At 35.4% G+C, this 25,391-nt stretch overlaps 1 protein-coding gene across 1 annotated transcript; it reads right to left on the bottom strand.

Moving 5' to 3' along the window:
- Positions 1-9,021: 9,021 nt before the first annotated feature.
- LOC137404878 (uncharacterized) lies at positions 9,022-19,155 on the bottom strand (the record flags this gene model as incomplete). Its single annotated transcript, XM_068091104.1, has 2 exons — positions 18,945-19,155; positions 9,022-9,797 (listed from the first exon to the last, which is right to left on the bottom strand). Coding segments are annotated over exons 1-2 (987 nt in total), but the record flags the coding sequence as incomplete, so codon positions are not given.
- Positions 19,156-25,391: the final 6,236 nt, after the last annotated feature.

Here is a 25,391-nt window from a genome sequence, read left to right as displayed (position 1 = left end):
ATTATTGATATAAGAAAACTTAATAAACTTAGTGAACAGTTCCATGCACAAAATTATATGTCAATATTCTTTACTGATCTCTTAATACTTCTCTTTTATTTATAATTTCCATCAATGATTTTTTACTTACTTCCAGAAGCTTTGCATGCATACATTACACAGCAGTTGTGATTATTTAAAAAAATTCAATAATCATTATAATAAGCCCACTGGGTCACTGATTGTATTTTAGTTTTGCAGGCAATACATTAGCTCAAAATCTCCAAAAACTTTTTATTGCCTGCTTTTCATTAAAAATGCTACTTAATGCACATACGTGTAGTCAAGATCCAGCTTTAGAAAACACTTCTAATAATTGAATATAAATTTAAAAAGAAGCATCCTGACTTATTCCACATCTCATCATAGTTCAAAATAAATTATAGTAATCCAACTAATGTTATTTCCAAGTCTGTGCATCTAAGGAATTTCAATGGCAAGCGATAGTTTCACGTCAATTATAGGTTTCAAGAAGTTTTCTCATTTTTTTGTTTGTTTTCACATGACAACTAGTTTTTTCTTAATTATTTTAAAGTGTTTAATTGTGGTAACGAGCTTACAACCTATAACAATAATCTCAAATATATTATTCTTATGTTTGTTTGTTTTCAAAGCTAATGTCCTTTTCTTTTTCGATTTTAATCCCTATATTTTTAGTACAGAAAATAAATTTAAATCATTTTTGCCAAAACTTGACTTTGTTTGATGTAACAACAATAGACAAAAAATGTTTCACTAGCAAAAACAAAGCTTTTCCAACTAAATGAAAAACAAAAAAACTAGGAGTAAATACAACTTAACAAGTCTTGAGAATTTTGAATCATCAAGCATTCTAGAGTTTTTTGATCTAAAGAATGTGATTTTTACACAAGTTCAGGTATTCTACAAAGACTTTAGAATTTGTTGCACTCACCTCAAAAATGTTTGCCATTTTCAATGCTGTGTTTTTTTTCTTATGACTTATGTAGAATGCTGACTTTATTTGAGCAAGCCACACTTGAGGTACAAGTCACAGCCAATACTCTAATGACTAATGAAAATGCAGCTGATCTTTACAATTTCTTTTTGGGAGGAATATAGTTTTTGGTTTTTGCCCTTGTTTAAAGGCTAAATACTGCTATATCGATGATGGTGGGTTTCTTGCTCATGTTTTCCATCACTTAAATATTTGGATTTGTGACAAGACAAGCTTATTGTTTCTAGTTTAGAAGCCCAAGAAAAGTTTAGCTTGGTCATTCTTATTAACACTATCATGAACTTTTCAACAGTGTTTTTACTAGATTATACCTATATCAATTACATAGATATTAGTACACTGCACATATCACAATGTAAATTTCTTCTTGATAGCTTATTGCACTCATCTTGAGGTTTAGATAGTCTTTGGAGCATTATTGCAAAGCCTGGAACCAGAAATATTCCTACTTTGTTAGATCTGTGGTTAAAGTTGCCTAGTTGGAAGAACATGCCCTTGTGCCGAAATGACTAGCGGTTCTGTATTGCATGTTAGGGTTCCTTCGTTTAACAATATATGTTTCTAACAGAGCTCCTCAACCTTAATTACTTGTTTGTTGTAGCTTTTGCTACTCAAAATCGTCATCATCAGTGTGTGGTTTTATTGTCAATGCAATTTCATACATTCTAGGTAACTTGGCTCGTGTTAGAATGTCTTCATTTAATATGAAATTCCACCACCTCACATTTGAAATCTTATGTAGATGTTTCATCAAATATGTGTTAACTTTATAAGCAGCTAGCTTGTATGCTGGCAAGGTTTCTGCTTTATATAACAAATACGATAAAATGAAGGCCTGATAAACCAAGAGTTTGGTTGTAAAGCTCAAAGCCTTGTTATAACACAATTTTATTTTTAGTCATCTAAAACAAGTTAAAGCATGGAAAAACCTAGTAGTTATCTCATTGTCCATTTTGTTGTTGCTCGTGATTGTCGACTAGAGATGTTGGAGTCTTTTCACCCTGATAAGATGTTCATTGTTGATTTAAATACTATGACCAATGCCATGTATTCTAGTGACCAGCTGGAACCACATTTTCATTTTCTTAATGCTTATATGAAGCTCAAGCACTTTAATAGCTCTAACACATTTGCTGACTATCTCCTGTGTATCACCGCAAGTGTGTGAAACAAAGGCAGTGCTATAAGCAATTGCGAGTTGCTTAACTAGCATCTTTCATGTTTTTGTTGCTGAGTTGTGATTGTTTACCTTGAAATGATTTTCTCAAAGCCTACTTTGTACCTACTGCCATAGTTGCCAAAAGCATGTTGAAGAGAAACTGTAACAAAGACAGAAAATAGTGTTGGATCAAACAGACAACCCTGTGTAACACTATTGTTGGCCAGGAATGGATTTGATCATTTTGTCTTTAGCTGGACTGAACTTTTAAGTTGGTGTGTAGAACATTGATTAGGCTGGTAAAGTGACTAGAAAGGGCATTTTTTTGTAGGATTTTTGAGTAAGTTGACCGGTTAACAGCATGAAACACTTTGAGTGAGTTAGTAAAAAACCATATACAGAAATATTTTTCGTTTGAAGCATTTTTCTGAGATTTGCATTATTACAAATGTTATTTCTGGTGTAACTTTTCCCCTACAAAATGCACACTGGTTCTCAAGTTAGAAGCCTTGTGCATATAATGTCAACCTAGTAAAAAAGACAAGCGCACAGATTTTTCCAGGAAAAAGTAGTCATGAAATTCCTCTGTAGTTGTGACGCATCTCAGGGTCTCCCTTTTTAAAGAAAGTTACGAGCTGATCACAAATCAGTCATGATTGACTATAGCAGCTTTCCATGCCTCTTCTATTGTCCCATGAAGAGCACTCTCAGTTTGTGCCCTGGTCGTTTAATGACCTCAGAATAGATTGCTTACTAGTCATGTGACTTCCCTTTGCTCAGTATTTCAGTTGCTTCAATGATCTCAACTATTTTAGGAAAGTTGTTTATTCGATATTGTATTGGGGCTAGTATCAAATCTGCTAGAAGAATTTTTTTAAATCTTTTGAGTCTTATTCAGTAGCTTGCTAAAGTACTCAGTCCATCTTGCTAGCAAATATTGTTCTTTTTGCTAGAAGTGTCACACGGTAACTGGCCAACAGCTACATGTAGTTAAGATGGTTCCACCTTGAGCCTCAAAAGGTTTCATGCTTTAGACAGACCTATTTCACATTATTGGTGTTAGAAAGCTGGTTTAGTTAAACAGCTTGCTGTTTGTACACCTAAATACGTTGAAAACATGAAAAAGCTGATTTGCAATATATTTAAAGCAAACAATTCAAATCCTCCAATCACATGAAAGAGTGGGATGTTTAAAAAGTCACCATCTTGTGCCCGTTGAAGTCTACAGCCTGAGGATCGCACTAGCAGGAAACTGTCAGTAGCTGAAAAAAGGTAAGTAAATTGTATATTCATACATTTACTTACCTGGTAAGTAAATGTATGAATATACATTTACTTACCAGGTAAGTAAAGTAAAGTATCTTATATATAGATATATATATATATATATATACATTTTACACAATGCCTATATAAATACATATATATAGATATATATAAAATATGTATAAGTGGAACTTCACTCTATAAGTTAAACATTTTATTACTAATAGTTTCATGTGGTACAATAAGTATCACACTCTTCAGATGAAATGTCTAAAATGAATCTAATACGCCATCTCATATCTTATTGGTAAACTCCTCATCAAACTAGTCAGGAAGGAAATTACAACAAGGCACCCACTACCTAAAATATTCAACATCAACACTATCAAAATTAGCTACAGTTGTATGAATAATATAAGAGAGTCCATCAATGCTCACAACAAAACTATACTGACTACCAACACCGAAATAAAGACAGAACATGCAACTGTAGAAAAAGAGAATAGTGTCTGATGAATAGAGAATGCTTGAAAACATCATTAATTTACCAGGCTTCTGTGAAAACCAACATCGATTCACCAGACCAAACCTACATTGGACTAACAGAGAATACTTTAAAGACGTGAGTCACAAACCATAAAGCGTCTTTTAACCACCCACCTAAGAGAAACTCACTAAATGACAATAATACCAACTACACAATATCATGGAAAATTCTACGACATGATAAAGCATACAACACTATCTCCAGCAAGTGCAACTTATGCTTATGGGAGAAATTCTATATTATCTACAGACTGTCACTAGGCACTCTTAATAAACGTAGCAAGATGTTGTCATCATGCAGACATTCATCTAAGTTCTTGCTACGCAATTGTATCACTTAATTATTTGGCTTTTGGCTTCTGTACCCTCATAACCTCATACCCTTCTATAACCCCCATCATCAGCTTATCTAACTCTGTATAACAGCATATTACTCATGTATGAGATTTATTTTAAGCATTTCATCTGACGAGTGTGATACTTATTGTACTACATGAACCTATTAGTAATAAAATGTTTAATTTATAGAATGAAGTTCTACTTTTACATATTTTTATAATTTAGCTCTGATTTATCATTGAGCACTCTGTAACAAACTGTGCAGCATCCATTCCATTCCATGTATATATATATATATTTTTTTTTTATAAATACATGTATATATTTTATAAATACATGTATATATTTTATAAATACATGTATATATTTTATAAATACATGTATATATTTTATAAATACATGTATATATTTTATAAATACATGTATATATATATATATATATATATATATATGTATCTATATCTAACATAATGGTACTTAATGTCCATGTTGCATCCTTTTACTGCTTTTGGGATTGTTTTCGATAGCCTCAGCTGAAATTTTGTCTACATTGGTGGTAGTAGAGCAAGATAATAGTAAATCAACACTACTGTACAGTTGCTGCAGCCACACAGTTTCTTTTATACCTTCAAAAGGGTTATATACTTAGGTTCAGCGTCGAAAGTGCTACCCTAGTTTGCTGTTTACTCAACTAGCTGACTAGTCTACCTGCATTGAGAAATACTACTCTACTGGAGAAGTGACAATCTTCTGTATCATCGCCCCTCAAATTACTATAATTAAGTCCAGAGCCGGCTGTATCCGTTAAGCATCTCAAAATGTGCTTGGCAGCTGTGAGATGCATTTCAGTGAGACATGAACAAAGCCTGAGAGCAATCCTACTGAATATCTGAAAGTGCTGCCATGGTTAGATATAGCAGGCTCGACTAATAATCATCACTGACTATTAATTTACACTATCAACTGGTTTGCTGCTGTCAGATCTCACCAGTTTGACATAAACAGCAGCAAGTGTTGAAACTGAGTTTGATTTATTCATACCTTATTTTTTAAAGTCACTTCAAGTAGTTCGTTTGGCTAAGTTTGAAAGTTTCACATTTATATAGAGCTGATATACCTAGAGTCCTAGACAATAAGTTTAATGTATTCATTTATACGTTAATTATCATTAGAAGTGCACAGGGAGCTTATTGACTGTTTGCTGTGCTAGACTAGACTAATTTATTTCACTGAAAGATTTTGTCACAAACAAGTCAGCAATGAATCAGACGACACACAATAGGATAAACAATATTATAGATTGCCACACTGAAAGCATAACAAGGAAACATTTCTGCACTAGCTTGTAAAAACTGTTGATTCACATAATGTGTTGCATCAGCTGACATACAGGTGTAATGATCATGAATAATCAGAGAATACAAACATTGGTACATTACATCCCTTACCAATTTTACAGGCATTAAGTCCTGTTGTGACATAAATCAGACAGCTACATTTGTGTAAGCAGTTATTTGAAAAACATCCATTAAACAAAGCTAATTTGTAACACACAGTGTAAAATATATATATAATCAGAATAAAATGAGACTAGCTATAAAGTATCCTAGGGCTAATAAGATTTCAGCTTCAAATTCCACAAGGTCCTACTGTAATCTGTTTAATGTACCCTAATATCCCCATATCTCTCTGGTGGGTGACGTGGTCGGGTAGAGTCATGGTTAGGAGCCAGTGGAATAGAACAGTCAGCCCTGTTGGCCCCCTTTAAGGTACTTTGGTTACCAGGGCCCAGTTGAACTGCGTCAGGCAAAACTTTGACAAAAGTGGAGTTTCTACGTGTTTGTTTCCCACTCTCATCCCTAACAATTATTTCAGACCCTTCTTTAGCCACAACTGTTTTGGGGTTTGATTCAAAATTACCATCTAGCTTTCCCCCTTCTCTTTTCTCATTAAAACCTGATCTCCGATCTCAATATCCTTACTGGATAAACGCTGATCTACATTTTCTTTGTTTACATGCTTAGCTCTTGCATCAAAATCAGCTGCTTTCTCAAACACAGATGGATCAGTTTCACCGCACAAACCAGGAAGTTTAGTTCTCATTTCACGGCCACCAAACAGAAGGCTAAATGGTGCCACACCTGTGCTGCTGTGCGGTGTTGATCTGTATGCCATGAGAAAATCCCTCAAAGCCTTGCCTAAATTTTCCTTTTTACCATGTGCAATTTTCAAGGATTTGAGAATCGTACGATTTACCCTTTCTACCTCTCCATTTGCCTGAGGCCACAATGGGGTAGTTGATATCCACTTTATATTACAAGCCTGTAAATAATCCTGGAACTCTGCTGATATAAACTGAGGACCATTATCCGTTCTCAGAGTCTCACAGTACCCAAACCTAGCAAACACGGTGTCTAGAAACTCAATAATCTTTGCAGACTTGGTAGAGCCTAGAAATGCACATTCAAAATATCGAGAGTAATAGTCGACAAGCACCATAATTGACCTACCATCTGGTAAAGGACCTAAAATGTCAGCACTCAAGTATGACCATGGTTTATCCGGAAACTTTGTCATTGTCACCTGCTGAGGTGGATCTGGCTGAGATACTGTCATACACTCAATGCATTTCCTACAATAGCTCTCTGCCATTCTGTCAATACCTGGCCACCACACTTTGGTTCGTAGCCTCTGCTTGGTTTTTACAATACCCTGATGACCTTCATGAGCGAGTTCCACAGCCTTATCTCTCAAACTTCTGGGTATAACAATCCTTGTATCTCTCAGTACAACACCCTGAACCTCACTAAGCTCAATAGACACACTTTTGAACGAGGAAGGACAACTCCCAAAATCATTGCTATAAATGGTCTCTTTCAAGAGCTTGATTTCCTCACACTGATTAGACTGGTCAACTATTTCCTCCCATGTCATAGCTTTCGGAACAGAGTCACGAGCTGTGTATTCCATATAACTCTCACTTGTAACATTGCTAATAAATGGAGAATCACCAACCCAATTCACCATCCTAGACAATGGATCTGCTATGTTTGATTTGCCACTCTGATACACTACATTGAACCTGAATGACTGCAACCTCAATGCCCATCGCTCTATCCTAGGTACTGGCTTAGAACAAGGATTGTTGAGAATAAACTGCAAAGCCTTGTGAACAGTTATCAGCTCAAACTCTGTGCCCAACAAATATAGCCTGAAATTTTCACACGCCCACTCCAATGAGAGTGCCTCACGCTCAGTTAACGCTTCTCGATATCAGAAAGTGATCTATGACCATAAGCAATCACCTGGTTAACCCCATGCTGTGTCTGTACAAGCACTGCCCCTAAAGCAAATGGAGATGCATCAGCAATTAATTTCGTCTTAGCATTAGCATCATAATGCGCCAGTGTCTCTGCTTTGCTCATCAAGTGTTTGATCTTATCAAACGCTTTCCTTTGCTCACTTGCCCATCGAAACACAACATTCTTATGCATCAATCTCCGGATAGGCTCTGACACAGTTGCAAGATCAGGGAGAAAGCGGCCCACAAAGTTCACAAGACCCATGAAACTTCTACACTCAGTTGCATTCTGTGGGGCTTTGAAATTAACTACCACTTCTACTTTCTCAGGATCTGCCGATACACCTTTATCTGAGACAATAAAACCTAGAAACTTGACCTTGCTACAACGGAATTGGCATTTCTTCGCGTTCAAGGTTATACCAACGTCTCTGAGTCGCTCAAGCAAAGCCTTCAACCTTATATCATGTTCCTCTACCGAACTAGCTTGTAAGAAGATATCGTCAGCCATGTTTTGTACACCCTCTAGACCTGACAAAACCTGCTGGATGATATACTGAAAACATTCCGGGCTAGCATTGACTCCCATTGTCAACGGATTGTAACGATACAGGCCAAATGGAGTGGAGAAAGTGGTAATATCCCTTGATTCTTTCTCCAATTCTACCTGATTAAATCCCTGATTCATATCTAAATGAGAGAAAACCTTCCCTCCCTCTAAATTAGCAAGCATTTCCTTGATTGTGGGAATGGGGTGGCGTTCACGAGTAATTGCCTTATTTGCCCTTCGCATGTCAACCGTTACCCTAATGTCACCATTGTCTTTAGGTACACACACCAGGGGACTGCTCCACCGGGACGGGACACCCACAACCTGCTCTATGACATCCTAACCCACCATAGCATCTAATTTCCTACGTAACCCCTCCCTGACTCCAAAAGGAGTTCTCCTAAGAGGTTGAGCTACTGGCTCTACTGTAGGGTCTATGTGGAATTTGACCTGATATCCTACCAGCTTACCCAAACCTTGGAAAACTGTCGGAAAACTCTTAATTATGTCATCAGAATTGCCAGGCAAAATGTTACACAAAACATTATCACTATATGACACTAAAGACAGACTAACAGCTGTTTCATGTGATAACAAGCATTTAGCCACACCATTGTAAACATAGAAAATAGCACGTGCCGTTTTATGACCACATTGAACAATAGCACTGAATGACCCACACAAATCTAATTTTCTCTTGCTGCCATAGCCAAAAAGATTGTCATCATCATTGACAGCTTGCAGTGAGATGCTATGCTTGGACTTAGCTTATTATAAGTGTCAACACCAATAATATTGCTGCAGGCTTCAGTATCAAGAATGAATGGAATTCTCTCACCCATAATGTTGATGTAGCATCTAGGCATCTTACTTCTAATGTGCTGAATGGCATACATATCGCTATCGCTTGACTCGGGGTTGTTTACTGCGGACACGGTAGTAGACCTTTTGGGTTTTCCATTACAGAATTTAGATCCCGCAAAGTGTCCTTTTTTGTGGCATGTGTTACAGTTACGGTGCAGGGCTGGACAATCTGTACTGCTGCTAAGATGTTTCTCGCTCATACACCGGAAACATGCTTTCTTCTTAACAGTAGAACTAGGAGTAGACGATTTCTTACCATGCCTCCTTTGCTTCCTTACAGCTGAGACATCGACTGCAGGTAGGGTGGTGACACTCATCGAGTCTAATTTCTCCTCAATCTCCACTTGTCGAGCTATGGCTACCACTTCGGAAAGGTCTGCTTGTCTGTCAGCTGGCATTGCTGAAATCCTGTCCCGAACTGTCTTACTATTGACACCTATCCGGAACTGTTCTAGCAGATTTTCTTCCAAATTAGCCTGAAACTCACACGTTCGAGCTTGAGATCGTAGTTTCAGCACAAACTCTGAAACTGACTCTGATGGACTTCTTTTCACCTCTCTGAATTTCGCCCGCTCCATCATCTTGTTCGTTGTTGCTCCATAATGCCTTCGCAGCAGCTCAATTAAATCCTCTGCATCCACTTCTTTTGGCTTCCTTGGTGCAGTTAGGCAGGCCAGCGTTTCATATTGCTCTTCTGACAGTCCCATGATGAGCACATGTTTTTTCTTCTCCGGTTTGGTTCCGTGAAACACAATAACTGTCCAATTTTTCCAAATACGTCTCAACCTTCCCGCCAAACACCGGAACCGCTGACGCTGTGGTTGCACCTGTTGCTGCCATTTTTACCAGTCTAGCGCAGAAACTTTTTCCTTCGTCGCCAATTTAATGTATTCATTTATACGTTAATTATCATTAGAAGTGCACAGGGAGCTTCTTGACTGTTTGCTGTGCTCGACTAGACTAATTTATTTCACTGAACGATTTTGTCACAAACAAGTCAGCAATGAATCAGACGACACACAATAAGATAAACAATATTATAGATTGCCACACTGAAAGCATAACAAGGAAACATTTCTGCACTAGCTTGTAAAAACTGTTGATTCACATAATGTGTTGCATCAGCTGACATACAGGTGTGATGATCATGAATAATCGGAGAATACAAACATTGGTACATTACAATAAGTATATTAGTTATCACCCAATTCCCTCTTTCAAAATGTGTTAGCAAGGGCTGGTTGTACATTCACCGACTCCTTTTCATTCTTGCACATGATACAAGGTCATCAACATCAAAAGCAATAATAGTCTTAAGCTCATCACAGGTTTGTACATAAATGTGTTAAAATTCTGAGATTTTGGAAAGTTGTCTAGCAATGTGTTCCAGCACCTCAATTATTACTTTAAGCCATACAGTGACTTATTGATCTTGTAAACAAGTCTTTTTTGACATGGTACCACAAATCTTTCTGGTTTTTTTTTATAAAAAATATCTTGCTCAGGGTTCCATTTAACATGCTGTTACCACATCCATCTGATAGATAATCATTTCTTTGCTGTTGCTGTATGCCGATAAGACTCTTAGGGATGGATGGTTTATTAGTGGAGCGTATGTCTTTTCTAATTAATGCCTGCTTTTTTTTCAAAGCCTCTGGCTACTTGTCAACTTTTGCATTTATCAACATCTCCCTCATTGTCACACTTTGCTTTAAAAACCCACTTAATATCAGTTGCGTGGTGATTGTGGTTTCTGTTGTCAATAAGCTTATGAAGCTCATCGATGTTCTCTCAACAAACCAATCTTAACTTTTTCTGGTAACAGGCCTTAAGTATTCTGTTGATGCATCGCACAGTCTCTTTAAAACTTAGAACTGTTTATCTACTCCTGAAATATTTCTGCCTTGTTTTTCAAGAGAGCCAACTCTATATTTCACTTCACTTTATTTTCCAAAGTCATTAGACATAAGCTACTGGCAATATGTTCTTACTTTTGCATGTCTCTTAATTTTAAGCTTAGCGTTAGTTTTTATCAAGAGGTGGTCAGTACAGCAGTTTGCCCCTTTTATTCTTATTATGTCCAATATGTCTGAAAGATTTCAGTGGCAAGTGATAGCCAAATTATTTAAGTGCCAGCTCCTACTTCCCAAATGCATCAGTGAGCATTTGTGAACTGATCTGCCCTTAAAGAGTGTGTTGGCAATGCAGAGTTTGAGTTTTCTTTGAAAGAAGAATTGAGAGAACAAGCTGGGAATTGGTGATTAGCTTCCCACAGTCATGCTTATCTATCACAGCAGGTCATGTTGAGTGATATTGTCCAACACTGGCATTGAACCCTATCATTAGCATGGTTTGGAAACAAGTTTATTTTGACAGAAAAAGTCGTGCGTTTTTGTATTTGTGAGTTTTCTGCATTCAGTTGCAGTATTTCTACTTCCATAAATGGTGAAGCCCACTTTTTCCCTTGATGTTACTTGTGTTTCAGAATCATGCGATGCTCAAGGCTCCAAAATTAATGTCACATTTCCGCCGTTTGTCTGGTGTGATTGTTGATGTTCCTAACCTGCGTGTGATTCTCTGTTATTAGTTTAACAAAAGTTGCTTCCTGTTTTAATTTCAACATCAAAGAATCAAGCTTATTATAAGAAATCTTTAACATTTGATTTTTCTGTATCACAAAGTCATTCTCCACCCACCAGTTTCTGATGTGAAAGAAAGGACTGGGGAAGGCTTCATAAAATCATATCGGTTGATTAGTGTTTAACCAGCCAATATTAGGAAGATGCTGACAAGTCAAATGGGTTTCTTTGAAGCTTAGGCTAGGCTGCTTACATAAGATAGGTTTGACAATACCATTGCTATCTATCTGCTTATATACAGCTCATTAGAAGCTTCATGAGCTGTTTCATGTAACATAATGAAAATTCTGCATACATATGGAGGCTTCTATCTTTATTCAACTTACATAGGTCACAGCCATCTTCTACCATGGCAAAATCTTTGTCACAGCTAGTTACTCCAAATACTTACTACGATTTAGTCATAAATATATCTGTAACCTTGCTCATTATTCAGATATATCGAGAGTCCTAAATATATCCATAGTCTTATCCTGCTTTTAGCAATCTCAATTAAATGTTCATTTTTTAATCAATTATTTTTAGTTAGAATAGTGTCAGGCTGTTAACATTTCTTAAGTTATTCATTTTTTATATCCGGGTTGGAATTACAGTCTACAACAATCAAAATAATGCAGCTAGATAACACTATAAAATATTTAAAACGATTTTATTTATTTATTTAAATGCATAAAATTTTAAGCAATGTTCAAATACCAACAATAATTTTTAAAAAAAATTTGCAAATTTCTGCATCATTTTTGGAATAGGATATTAAGTGCTTCAAAATTTGAACTTGTTTTAATCAATTAATAAGATAATTTAATTAATTAATAAGATAAAATATGGAAATTTTAGATTTTTCCAACATGCATGAAGTACAGCTGAAAACCCAAAAAAAAGAGTCAAGTAGTCAAATAAGTACCACTTTAAACATTTCATTTTCAAACAGCACGAAGTTGGTAACATTTGATGTCATCATTGACTCAAGTATTCCAGCAGCGCATCTGCAGCTCTGTACCACTCATAATCTTGTCCTAAGCCTCATTGGAGAAAAATAGTTTCGAGAAGAAAACTTCGAACTTCCTAATGGAGATGTCATTGAACATGTAAGTTATAAAGCATTACCAATTCCTGAAAGTCTACCTGCAGATGGAAAAATTCGACAGTTCTTGATATGTGAACCAAGGTCACGAGTAGTCTTAGCTACTCGAAACTAGAACAACAGTACAAAGACACTACAAAACTTTATAAATTGAGTGATATTAAAGAACAAATAGACTTCAAGGTTGGCCTCTCTCTCATTGGAAAACTGGTTATGATTGGCTTGCTTGACCCTGGATTTATTGAGGGAAGAACTCGAGCGCAATCTCAACCGCTACCTGATATTTCAGAAATGCTGACTGGTGATTACCTTAAACACTTCCAATTAACTGTCAACAGATATCCTGCACAATTCTGCCTTGAAAAATTAGCAACTATGACCAGCATAAAAACGCTTGATTATTATGGATTGTTTGACAACTGCAACAGACCTTGGTACATTATAGAGACTGATAACATATCTAAACTCTGCATTATAAACCCTCTCACAGAAAAGATGTTGCTGCTGGCTAAAGGGTCCATAGATTTAGAAAACAGGATTGACTTAGAAATTCCTAATAACTGCAAAGTAGGTTATGTAGATAAACATTCCATATATGACAGTTCAAACCGAAAATTCCTTCTCTACTCAAAAGTTGGGGTAAGCTTTATTACAATAGTAAAAGGGCATCAAAAAAAAATTCATCCGCCTGATACTAAACTTGTGGCAATCCGCAAAGATGAACAGAGAAGAAATTTGTCACTAACATTTAACGTTGAGCTACATCCTTTTGGTGTCATGGCACTTCTTCCCATTATCTGTATAATTGCTTCTGATATTTATGGGATGAAGTCTAAATGTGTATCTAAAGTTAGCCAACTTCAAGAACAAATGTGTGTAACTCATAAGAATAATTAATCAATTGCTCAAACACCAAAATCTACTGTACAAGATTTAAGTTGCCTCTTAAAATAAATCTGAAAAATAAAGAAGCAAGCACTGTCAAGTTATTAACAATGGTTTTACATTTTGTAAGTTATTTGGTCTAAAATATACCTTTATTTAAAAACTCATTTATGCAATATTTGTTGATGTCGTCATTTTTTATATTTTATTTTTCATAATGGTTCCAATAGGAACTAAGTTGCGTGGCCAAAACTTGCTGCAATTATCTTGAATTTAGATAGTTCCATGTTTTTGTACATACCAACTAAGACACTACAAAACAGGTCTGTTTTTACTTACAGCAATTCTATACACACCTTAACCAACCAAACCAGTGTCAGCAATAGGTTTTGAGAAAATTTAGGTTATAGTACAAACAAAAAAAGTTGACAAGGGAAAAAATTGACAAGGGAATTTATACTGATTTATCAAAGGCATACGTCATTGAACTTAATATACCCTTAGGTACAAACAAGATTTTTGAGTCATCTTGGAAACAAGCAGTTACTACAAACACTTTATGCACTCATAAATAGTATAATCTTAAAACCATATGTATGCAAAAATGTATCCCTTCGAAAGAATTAATTTTGACATTCTACAATAACAGCGGGAAACTGTTGCAATGTTTCTCTGCCGAAATTACTGGCTACCATATGTATTGAGTACAAATGCAAATACAGTATGACTCACAGCCATCCTAGTTTAGAAACCAAATTAAATATAATGAGTTGTTTTACAATATTTCAAATCTCTGTTTCTTGGAAAGCAGAACAACTGAGTTACTCAATGCATCTGTTAGCCCTGGTACATGTAGCAATACCATATCTACTTCAACTTTAAAACTAGATATTTGTGGTAATGACCAACAATTCATCCTAAAATTGATTTGACATGCTATTTAATTTTTTTTTTTTGAGAGCTGGAAAAACTGGAAGTCATGAAAAAGCAGTCTTACTGGCATATTAGACCAACCTCTTTTTTTTTCATCTTCTAATCACTCCAAATACTCTTTTATTTTTTGAAACTTTGAATTTTGAACGTCCCGTTTTACTTTATGTGTGAACAATTTATACAGCTAATAAATTAACTTGCCTCTACTTAGTTTATCATTATGTGCTTGGACTCGTAATCTTTTTTTAACTTCCACTTTAGTTTTCATTATCACTTTTTATTGTAAAAGCCAATTAAACTCTCAACTCTCAGATCAATTTTTGGAAGCTGAAAATAACATTTTCAAATATCAAACCTGCTGTTAACTACATAAACCTTTACTTTTCTAACCACATTTAAGGGACCACCATCAGTGAGTGTTAGTAGTTGAAATAATGGGCATAAGCCACATATTTATTAGCTTGCACAAATATCTTATTGTTTTATCTAACACAACATTAAACAGAAGCCGAATGAATAAAATAAACCATACAAATTCACATCCTCATGTGCGCTTTTAAGCAGAGCGAGCAATGCATGTTTGTGGTGGGAAAAACTGTCCCACTACACAACCAAATACAAGGTGTTTAAAATGTAGAATTAAAGTGAACAAAACGCTTTTCACTGTCAAGCACAAATTATGTTTTGGCTCAGTAAAATCGAGCAGATCTCCGAAAACTACAATACTCCTGACAAAAAAAGTATGTAGCCGAAAACATCCTACACCACGGTGTGATTCATATAACAATATCACAAACCAGATCAAACTTTAACAAAGCCAATCTCTCACTTAGGTTTAAAAAAACAACCATAATTCCAGATCTACCAAAATTTCATCTTAGGTATCTGGTCCTCAGACTCTTGCAATAATTTTGACATATGAAACTAATTCCTAAGCTAAAAGCTTTCAAATTAGCCTTAGGTTTATGATAAAGCTAGGGTTGGTTTCATGGCAGAAATATACAGGTAAACTTTAAATTAGGTCATGTTAGATAACAAGTCCTACACCGCCTTTTTAACTAATGATTTCATCTTACAACGGTCGATCAGTTATCTTACAAAAGAGTATCAACCTGAAAACAATAGATATCAGATGTAATATAGATCCAAATTTAAATGTGGACAGTACCATAGCGGCACAAGGTTTCTATTTGTCAATTAAATTAGATTTTTCAGTTTTCCAATCGATATATACCCGATTTTTAAATGGTAAGTCACATATCTTTACAAAAAGTATTGCATACCCTTGTCTGCATTTTTGAAAACTGCTCAAAAAATTTCTTCTCTTGAAAACTACCCAGTATGAATGTTGATAGGGTATTACAACTAACATGCTCTATTTTTCCTCGAAATTATAATATGTCCAAATCATACTAACTCAGTGGTCATCTAGGCTGTGGCCACTTATGCAAGGGTAGTCTAAAACAATGTTTAGAGGAGTTTATCGATTTTTGATGAGTGTGTGTATCGCAATTCATCATTAATATATATTGCCTAATACCTTTATTAAAAGACTAAATTTCACCTAACTAAGACTGGAGGAGATCGAAGAGAAACATGGAAAGTTATTTTGTAGCAATAAATTCTGCAGCTGCTCCAATTACTACTGTCAGTTTATGACCAGTCGGAAATACAGCTATGTGAGTAAGGCAAATAGTTATTTTGAGGCACTATGTTAATAAGGGCTCGGTAGAACATTTTGATCAATGTGTGTTTGACAGCACAGATTTAACTGACTGAGAAATCCGATCGGTTACTCGACGCATTTTCCAAATCTGAGACATACTTCAATCCTAGGAGGATTAAGCTTTGGAACTAATACAGATTTTGGTCACTATTAAACCAAGTGGTGAACCTGTGAATATATTGGTCAAAAGAATAGGATCACAAGCAACCAATTGTGAACAAAAGAACAGAAAAAATATGATGATGGTTTGTCGATTTGGTTTGTGGTATTTGGTATTTTAGATCATAAATTAAAGGAAAAATTTTGGTAAGACTCCAATATTATGCTCACTTAGATGAGCAAACTTATTTAAGTATCGGAAATAACCAAAACTCAGCAACAAACTATGAGTAATGAAAAGGTTATTAGTGTGTTTACGAATGCTAACGAGAAGCCGGGTTTAACACCTACATGTATTAACAAAAAATACACAATAGTTACTCCAACAAAAAAGGGTTTTAAAATTAAACTGAATGGCAATGTGACAACGTTAGAGAAAAACACAATGCAAGAGCATAGGTCTTGTTTATCAAAATGAAAGGTTTTGGATCAATGGGTTTTGCTATTTTGAAGAAAATCCCTTTTTTGGTGAGGAAGCAATTACAGTAAGGGCTCTTACAACATAAATAATCCAAAATAATCCGTTCCAGAGGTTTTACGATGTACAAATACTAAAGTAGATGCAAAGCTTTAAGTTATTCCAAAATCTTTCTAAACTAACACTTTTGAGTATACAAAGCAGAAAAAGTAGACATAATATTTTAATTCGTTGGCTGTGCCGTAACTGCAGTATTATTGGTTTGCATTGACAACTTTTCTCCTTTCTATTATCACTTTCACTTGTTTTCTGGTTCATACATGTATTTGTGACAATTTTTCAATAATGTAAAAATATCTTTGACATCCATACACCATTTTTGTACTAATTTTTCCAGGCAGCAAGGACTGATCAACAGAGAAAAACTAGTAAAAAACATATTTTGTACGCCTACATTAAAGTAAAACTTAGAACCGTTTTCACTGTAATAAGAGTGATGTGTACCAGTTCATTGTCTCTCTGACTCTAGGAAGTCAAGGTTAGAATAAAATATATCTCACACCAAAACTCTAACTTGTTACATCCATGATATTGGTAGACCGATGATGTAACATCTGAACAAATCGATCGATTTTAACTATTTCTACGCAATAGCGTATCTACTTACTCTCTCTGTTTGGTTGACACATCTGATGTTCTATCATGGCAAACTATAATATTATAGAGCTGGTATAAAGGTGTATATATATAGTAAAGACTACGCTATACACATATCGTTTTGTCTCACAATGAGGTAAAAAACAGCAACATTTTAAAGCTAACTACAAGATGATCGAGGCTCAAATCAAATTTGAGAACTTGCACTAGATTGAATTTTCACAAACTATGGAATTTTGCATGTGGTACAAAATTTATTTTTATATAGTTTGTTTAATGTTATCTGTAGTTTACATTACAAGAGGTATACATTATAAGAGTGTTTACTGTATCAACAAATATAGCATTTCCTTTTAATATTTTTTAGAAGTATAGAGGTTTATTGTGTGATGGATCTTGAGTTAAGTTCATTGTTACAAAGTTGCGAAAGTTTTAATAAAATTATTATTTGCAAAGCATTTTCAACATTGCTATGAAGTGCAATGAAATGATATTTTTTGTATATATAGTGATATATAATGATATATCAGTATGTGGCTATATAATGATGTATAGCCACAAACTGATATTTTGTGGCTATACACTCTTTTAAAACTATTAGTTAAATAAGCCTCCTAACTGCCTCAAACTGCTTCATAGACAATCTAAATGTTTTTCCATTTTAAGTATGTTAGGTTTGTAAGTATTATGTAAACATATTATGCTCATTCGTCAGTTTTTAAAACTCCTCAATTCCGAGAATCTGTAGATTTGCAAAAATTCAAAACTTGTGTTATATCCGGTTTCGGTACGTTTTTATATTTTTTTGGAGACTTGGAGTTGTTTCTTGGTTCTGAACAATTGCTAACACTCTGTGCATTGCTGGGTTCCTTTGCATAACTTGCGCCGTCTGATGGTATATGCCATGGGTGGGAAAGGTTTTTTCTCAAAGAGCCAAATTGCAAAGTTGCAAGATTTTTGGGAGCCACGTAATATGGGTATCAGTATAACATTTCATACTGATAATACAAGTTTGGTAATGGGTGTAATAAAATTTATTTGTTAGAATACTTTTACAATAACATTGAATAATGTTGAAGTGAGCCTAAAGAGCCTTGTACAACTTAAAGCTAAGTGAGATACATGAAATTGTTTATGGCTGCTTATTATCTCTTGCTAATCTGGCTCTCTACTGCAGCATGCTATTCTTAGGAGCTGACACAAGTGATCTTAAGTCAAAGCGGATCTCAACTTGCTCTTGATATTATTCATGTATGAAAATTCTGATTCACATATACACACGTATGTGGCTGCAAACACAGTGTAAAACCATCATCATAGTTGAGCAAGCCCTGAATACTCAGCTTTTGTTGAAGCTTTCGAGTAGAACCCCTCCTCAATTTTATCTACATGTATATCTGTACCTTTAAGGTTACACAACTCCGGTTGCAGAGATGAAACATTAACACTTTTCAATGGCAACTGAGTAACCCACTTTCCATTAGGCTTTGCTTTCTGAGGTGCTTTTATTAGTTGTATGATATGTTTCGTAGATTGAAACTGACTAAATCGATTGCTAAACTCTTGTTGCAGCTTTTCTATATAGTGAGTGTACTCAGCTGTACAAAACGCCATTTCTTCATCGTCATCTAAAAATGTTTTTCAAGTATGAAAGTGAAGCATATTACCTTGCGCATCTACCAGAAACAACTCCAGCTTATGAGAGAAGGCTTAAACAGCTGGTAGTGTATTAATGATAGTCTTGTTTTTCCCTTGAAGCTTGAGGTTCAAATCATTCAAATGGCCAAGAATGTCAACAAGGAAGGCAAGGTCACTCATTTCTTTAGAAGAGCTCATCATCTCTTGAAACTGTTTTGCATTCAGGCTTGTGCATATACTTAGAAATGAGGTTAGTTCCTGACGAATACTCCACACTCTCGACAGGGCATTTCCTTTACTTTGCTATCTAATGTTATTGTATGTTAGTAAATCTTCACAAGTGGCATTGCTTTCTTTAAGAAACTTCCTTAAGTTTCTGTGTCTGAGAGCTGATTGACTTTCTGAAAAGGTTGATCATCTTCATAACTTTACGCATTAGTTGTTAAAAGTGATCATTTAGTTTTCCGCATAAAACAGTTTGGTGGATGATGCAATGAAATGCTAGCATTGATGGCATATCCTTCTTTAATCTAACTATGAGCCCTTGATCTCTTCCAACCATGGCTGGTGCGCCATCTGTTGTTACTGATATGCATTTGTAGAGAGGTATCTTCATCTTATCAAGTCTTTTAACAAGGGCATCATAGGTAGCCTGATCGATGGTTTCTCCTTCTAATCCAACCAAAGTAAGAAGCTCCTCCGTCATTTCTTCACCATCAAAGAACCTGCAACACAGGGTATATGACTAAAGCATAATACTATGTTTTATAAGGAAACATACTGATGCTTCATAAAGAAGCATGTAGTATAAATGTGTGGGTTAGTCACTTTGAAACAAATATCGTAAAATAAGTGCAACATTTCACACTTGGAGTTGTGTTCTCTCTTTATTGCCTTTTAAAATGCACCTGTATGACTTCAGCTTGCAAATGCATGGTAAAAAGTATTACCAGTTGTTGGTGTACGCACAGTTGCCTACATACCTTACGAAGACTGCTAATTGAGCTACATCCATAATATCAGTACATTCATCAATTGCGGTTGAAAAGTAATCCGCCTGGTATATATCGGTTAGCAAAGTCATTCTGAGATGATCATTTGATGATGCTGATGATGATTATGATGATGATGCTTTCAATTCTACCAGTGGCAGTTTTCCTAGAAAGTGGTATTGCTTTGACTATACCATTCACATCACGCTTATCTTTTAAAATGTGTTTCCATAGCCTCAACCATGCATTCTTTTACAATCTCAGCATGAGAATAGGGAAACATTGATTTTGCTAGAATCTTTGACACTCGTAGAGAAGCTTCTGTAGCGCATTATCAGTAGCTGTGAAAGCAACTAACATATTTTCTGAAAATGCTAGTGATTTTTGAAGTTTATCTAACTTTTGATGTCTAGCGAAAGATCCCAGTGAAAATGTTGCAGTAGACTCTCTGTGCTTCGTCGCATGATGTCGTTTGATGTTCGTCTTCTTGTTAGCAGAGATTGTTTCCTGGCACAATACACATTGCGGTTTGCCATGCCTAAAATGAATGCATATTCCAAGGTCAACTCTTCTCGGAATTTTCTTGTAGATTCGTTTCAATTTCATTTACTTTGTGAGGCTCCCATTGTAATTCTGGGAATGGTTCGTTTTGCTGAAGATGCCCTTGCTACCTCCAATGCATTAACTGGCTCAATTACAAATGACATGTTCAACTAAGGCGCAGCATCTTATATAAGCCAGAAATATGAAATCATGATAGAATGACTTCCTGATGAACCTTTCTGGAGCAGTCTATTTTTGTCCTTGTTAGCTCAGCAACGGACACTATTACATCAGAAACGCTACATGTACATGATGTCATGAATTATGACTCATGATGCATGTGTAGGCTATTATATATAACACAGTAACAGTGCACTTTTAGATAAGCCTAATATGTCACAATGCATGTAGTTTTGTACAGTATATTATAAGGATATTTTTATATATGACAAAAGAATTTGAATTTTCACAGAGTTGAAGGAGCCGCAACAAAACTTGCAAAGAGCCGTATGCAGCTCTAGAGCCGCACTTTGCCCAGCCCTGGTATATGCACCTATCGCCTCACGTCACAATTGGCAACTAAACTGACCTAGGAATGTTGCAATTTTCTCTTAGCCATTATGGCGATATCAACTAAACTGGGTCATGAACTATAGATAAGTTCTCTTTTGATAGGGTACTTTACCGATGCCGACCTTTCCTTGATTGCGCACAGTGAGGAATCCAGTCTACTTTTTCCAGAGTTCAGAGAGATGAGATTTTCTGTTGAGAAGTTTTGTGTTTTTCTCTTTTGGTAAAATCTGGTAAGTTGACATGAGATACAACTGCCGACAGTGTCAACATCAGAAACTCCAAATATGTCGAAGCTTGTTCCATACATCAAAAAAGTGACCAACTTGCTGTGTGCTTGCTCTTCAAAGCAGATATCACAGATTCAGATAGCTAGTTGATTCAGATTTCAGCTATAGAAAAGTAGAGTGAGATTAAGATGTCAATGAAGGGCTGACTTTTGTACCAGTGTCTAAGCTTTTCCAGCTGGATGTGTCACCATTCAGAGTTGACTTCAGACTCTCGGTGTTAGATTAAGTAACAAAGACAGTCTTACAAAAAATTCATATGTGTGACACAGTTGAGCTGCCTAGATAATCTCATCCTTGCTGCCAATTTTGATCGACGTCTAGATCTTATTGAAAAGTATGTGACAGACTAAGCATGCTTCGCTTAACCCTTTGGCTGGGGAAACAACCAAAATGTCGTTTACCGGTTGCGTTTGGAAACGACATGTACATGTATGTCGCTTTCAATAGACATTTATAAAGCTGTCGCCTAGTAACGTTAAACAATACATATGAATGCGGGGTTATACAGGGCTATACAGGGCTAGGGTATACAGGGCTACGTTATAGCGTTTGACCCTACCGAAAAAAACACTTTCAAGCATTTCATAAAGGGACAATTGCACATGGTTGCATTTTTTGTAGTAGTAGATGTGTAATTGAATTTTTATGTACAAAATATTTTGTTCATAGAAATAAATTTAAAATTTGAGCAGCGCATGTTCATGAAATACCGATTTTGTTGAATTTTGGAAAAATAAATTACTCGACTTTCGGGTGTTTTTGCAGCTTTTACCCAGCCAAAGGGTTAAATACTAAACCAACCAAATTTAACTTGTTTGTAGACAGAATGTGATACTTGAGTTATAAAATTACTGGAATGAGAATCATGGCAGACTTTTCAAGTATAGGTGTCATGAAAAACTTAGCATGTGACTAGATACAAACACGACGTTCGAGTCTTTATGGGTTCAAGCAACCACAGCAGACAACTTATATATCATGCAACCTCAGCTCTTGCCCATAATTTCATTAATTTGTTCAGATTGTGTGGTTGAGCAATTTTTTATTCAAAAATTGAAATCCATTAATTTATAAAAAAAACACTGGTGGGCATTTTAATCTGTTTCCACCACTAAAAATACCTAAATACCATATTTTCATTTTATAAATAGCTTTAAGATTGCTGTATAATAGCTGATTACACTGTTTGATATATTTGCCATTGTTTGCTACAATAACTGTCTTTTATGTGCAATAGAAGACTAGTTTTGAGCATTGATCCAGGGTTTCGTCCTTTTTAGATAACTACTCTGGTGATATCAAATAATATGCTAAAAGTCAGAAAGTTTATGTCTTATATTAATAATTTATCAAATAATGCAACTATATATTAACAAACTAGTGGCATGAAAAATGTTAATAATACATGCAAAAACGAAATTGAAAACAACAAATATTTAGCGTCATTCGCTTGGCCTCAGCCCTTAGCTGCTTTATTCATCAAACTATTTCTATTTTTACATTTTTCAGCTTTTAGTTGTTCAACATCTTCTTCGGCATTACTTTACATGAAATGTTGTTTCAACTGTTTAGCTAATCCACTTCAGTTTCCTAACTATTCTTAACGCTCAGCAAAACCCTCTGCGTGTAACCACTTTGAATACTATTCATGCGAACAAAAATAAACTTTCAGTCCGCATACAGCATACACATGCACGCTAAGTACAAGTATTGGCCTAAAGATATTGATACAGATAATCTCAAAAATATTGAAATAGTTATAATTAGTTGTTATATTACAAATTCATAAAATTTCTGATTTGAGCAACAGATGTCTGTTCAAATTCTGATGCATTTTCTACTAAAACCTTTGGTTGAGTTGCTGAGTTAAAAGATTGAGCCACAAGGTTTTCTGTACAACCACTTACAAAAAAACATAATCCTAAAATCGCTATCAGTGAAAAATGTCTTTTTAACTTGATGTTCTAAATTCCAGGAAAATAAACTTTCTACAAAAAGTGCTTATATCTGCTGCTATGTTTCTTTACTTATGCTATTTGCTGCCATCTTGAACACAATAATCAAGTAGTTACAAGTACGGTATGACTCTGAGTCATTGTGAATTGAGAACAAAGTGCACTAGAACACGTAATTTTGCAATCTTCCACTATGTACCTTGAAAAGCAGGACTGCTGTGTTACTCAATGAAGCTGCATATTAATTTAAAAATAGTGGTGCAACACAACTGTAGCCATACAACAATATAGTTTTGGTAAAGACCAGCATTGGGTTCAAAATATCATGACTTAATTCTTGTTGACTTTTCTAACCTAAAAAGTGAGAGTCAAAAGAATGTAGTTTCACTGGCTTAATATGGTTTCATCTAGTTCTAAATATTATATATTATTGTTATATAGTTCTAGTTGCTACAAATATTTATTTTAAAATTTCAAGCTTTTTCATTCAGTTTTAGGTAACTATTGAAATAATTGCTAGCTGGTTGTTGGGCTAGGTAAAAAACTGGCATGGTAGGAATTCAAGCCAGCCCGAATGCCGATCGAACCATGACTAATTTGACACTTGGTGTCTTCGGAGCAGAGTCGACGCGAAAATTTTGAAGTTGTGCTAAAAACTAAAGTTGCCAGACTAACTGGAGCCACTCACGTATTGCGGACTCTTTTGAATTATTGAATGACTGATAAAAATCCAAAGCAGGCTGGAAGCTGTCCGTGACGAAATCTTCTAGGCTAAGGGCAAAAAGTGGCATGAAGATAACGAGGAGCCTACCCTTTACTCATATTGAGGCAGAGTGAGGCTGTCAAACAAGCCATAATCAGGAGCTATAAGCCAAGTTTGTAAGGCTATGTCAAGCTATAAAGGCCTGACTCAATCATTATACACACTTTGTGGAAAGTTAAGGTCAGTCTTCATCATGCACAAGGGCTGTTAGAAATCTTATCCTGCTAGTTTGAAGAAGTTGGACTGAGCCTGGCTACCCTGGGACCAGAGATTGGACCAGATATAAAGGGGACCAGATATAAAGGAGACCAAATATAATGTGAACCAAATATAAAGGGAACCAGACAATCTCAACTGTAGAAAACAGTTGAAAAGCTAGAGACACCCATCATAATTTCTCTATTAGTCCTGTTTCACATATTGAGCTGACAGATAATAAGAAAGGTCTCCAAAAGTTAGAAAAGAACTAAAGGACTAACAACTTCTATGGAAATTGAAGCTATGAGTTTGCAAGAAAAATCTATCATCTCAGCAAGTTGGTTCATTTCGGCAAGAATCATCAGATAGCCTGACTGGCATGGAAGCACTGCCTGTCCGAGAGTGAGTTCTGTGGGGTGAATCTTGTTTGTGATTATTATTGCTATTAACTTGTTTGCCAATTGCCAAAACTTTCTTCTTCGCAAGCAAATTAATTCTGCAAATAAGTTACCATATTTTTTTACATTCACTAAGTTGGTCATAACTTAAAAATGGTTCGTTTGATTTTTGAACCCTGAATAATTATTGATTTGGAAAAGATTCTCTCCCAGAATAAAACTACTAATAATTTGATTGCTTCAGTTCCCACAAACTATTTTGTTGTTGTTGTGGCTGTAGTGGTTTTAGGGATGTGTGTGCCCCTAAGAAGGTTGACTAATAAAATAATCGAAAGTTCATTTTTAAAATTATTGGTTCTGAGGAAAAAGTTTAAACTATAATACACCTTCACATTGTGCTAGTTAGTATCGTGTTATTTATTATAAAAGCTAATGAGCAGTTTGAATAGCTTACATACATGATCATGAGTGTAGATGTTTAGTAGTCACTGAGAAAAAAAACA

Source organism: Watersipora subatra, chromosome 9 (assembly GCF_963576615.1).
Source record: "Watersipora subatra chromosome 9, tzWatSuba1.1, whole genome shotgun sequence".
NCBI classification, from domain to species: domain Eukaryota; kingdom Metazoa; phylum Bryozoa; class Gymnolaemata; order Cheilostomatida; family Watersiporidae; genus Watersipora; species Watersipora subatra.
The sequence above is the reverse complement of the archived record's forward strand: the minus strand, read 5'-3'. Positions and strand labels throughout refer to the sequence as shown.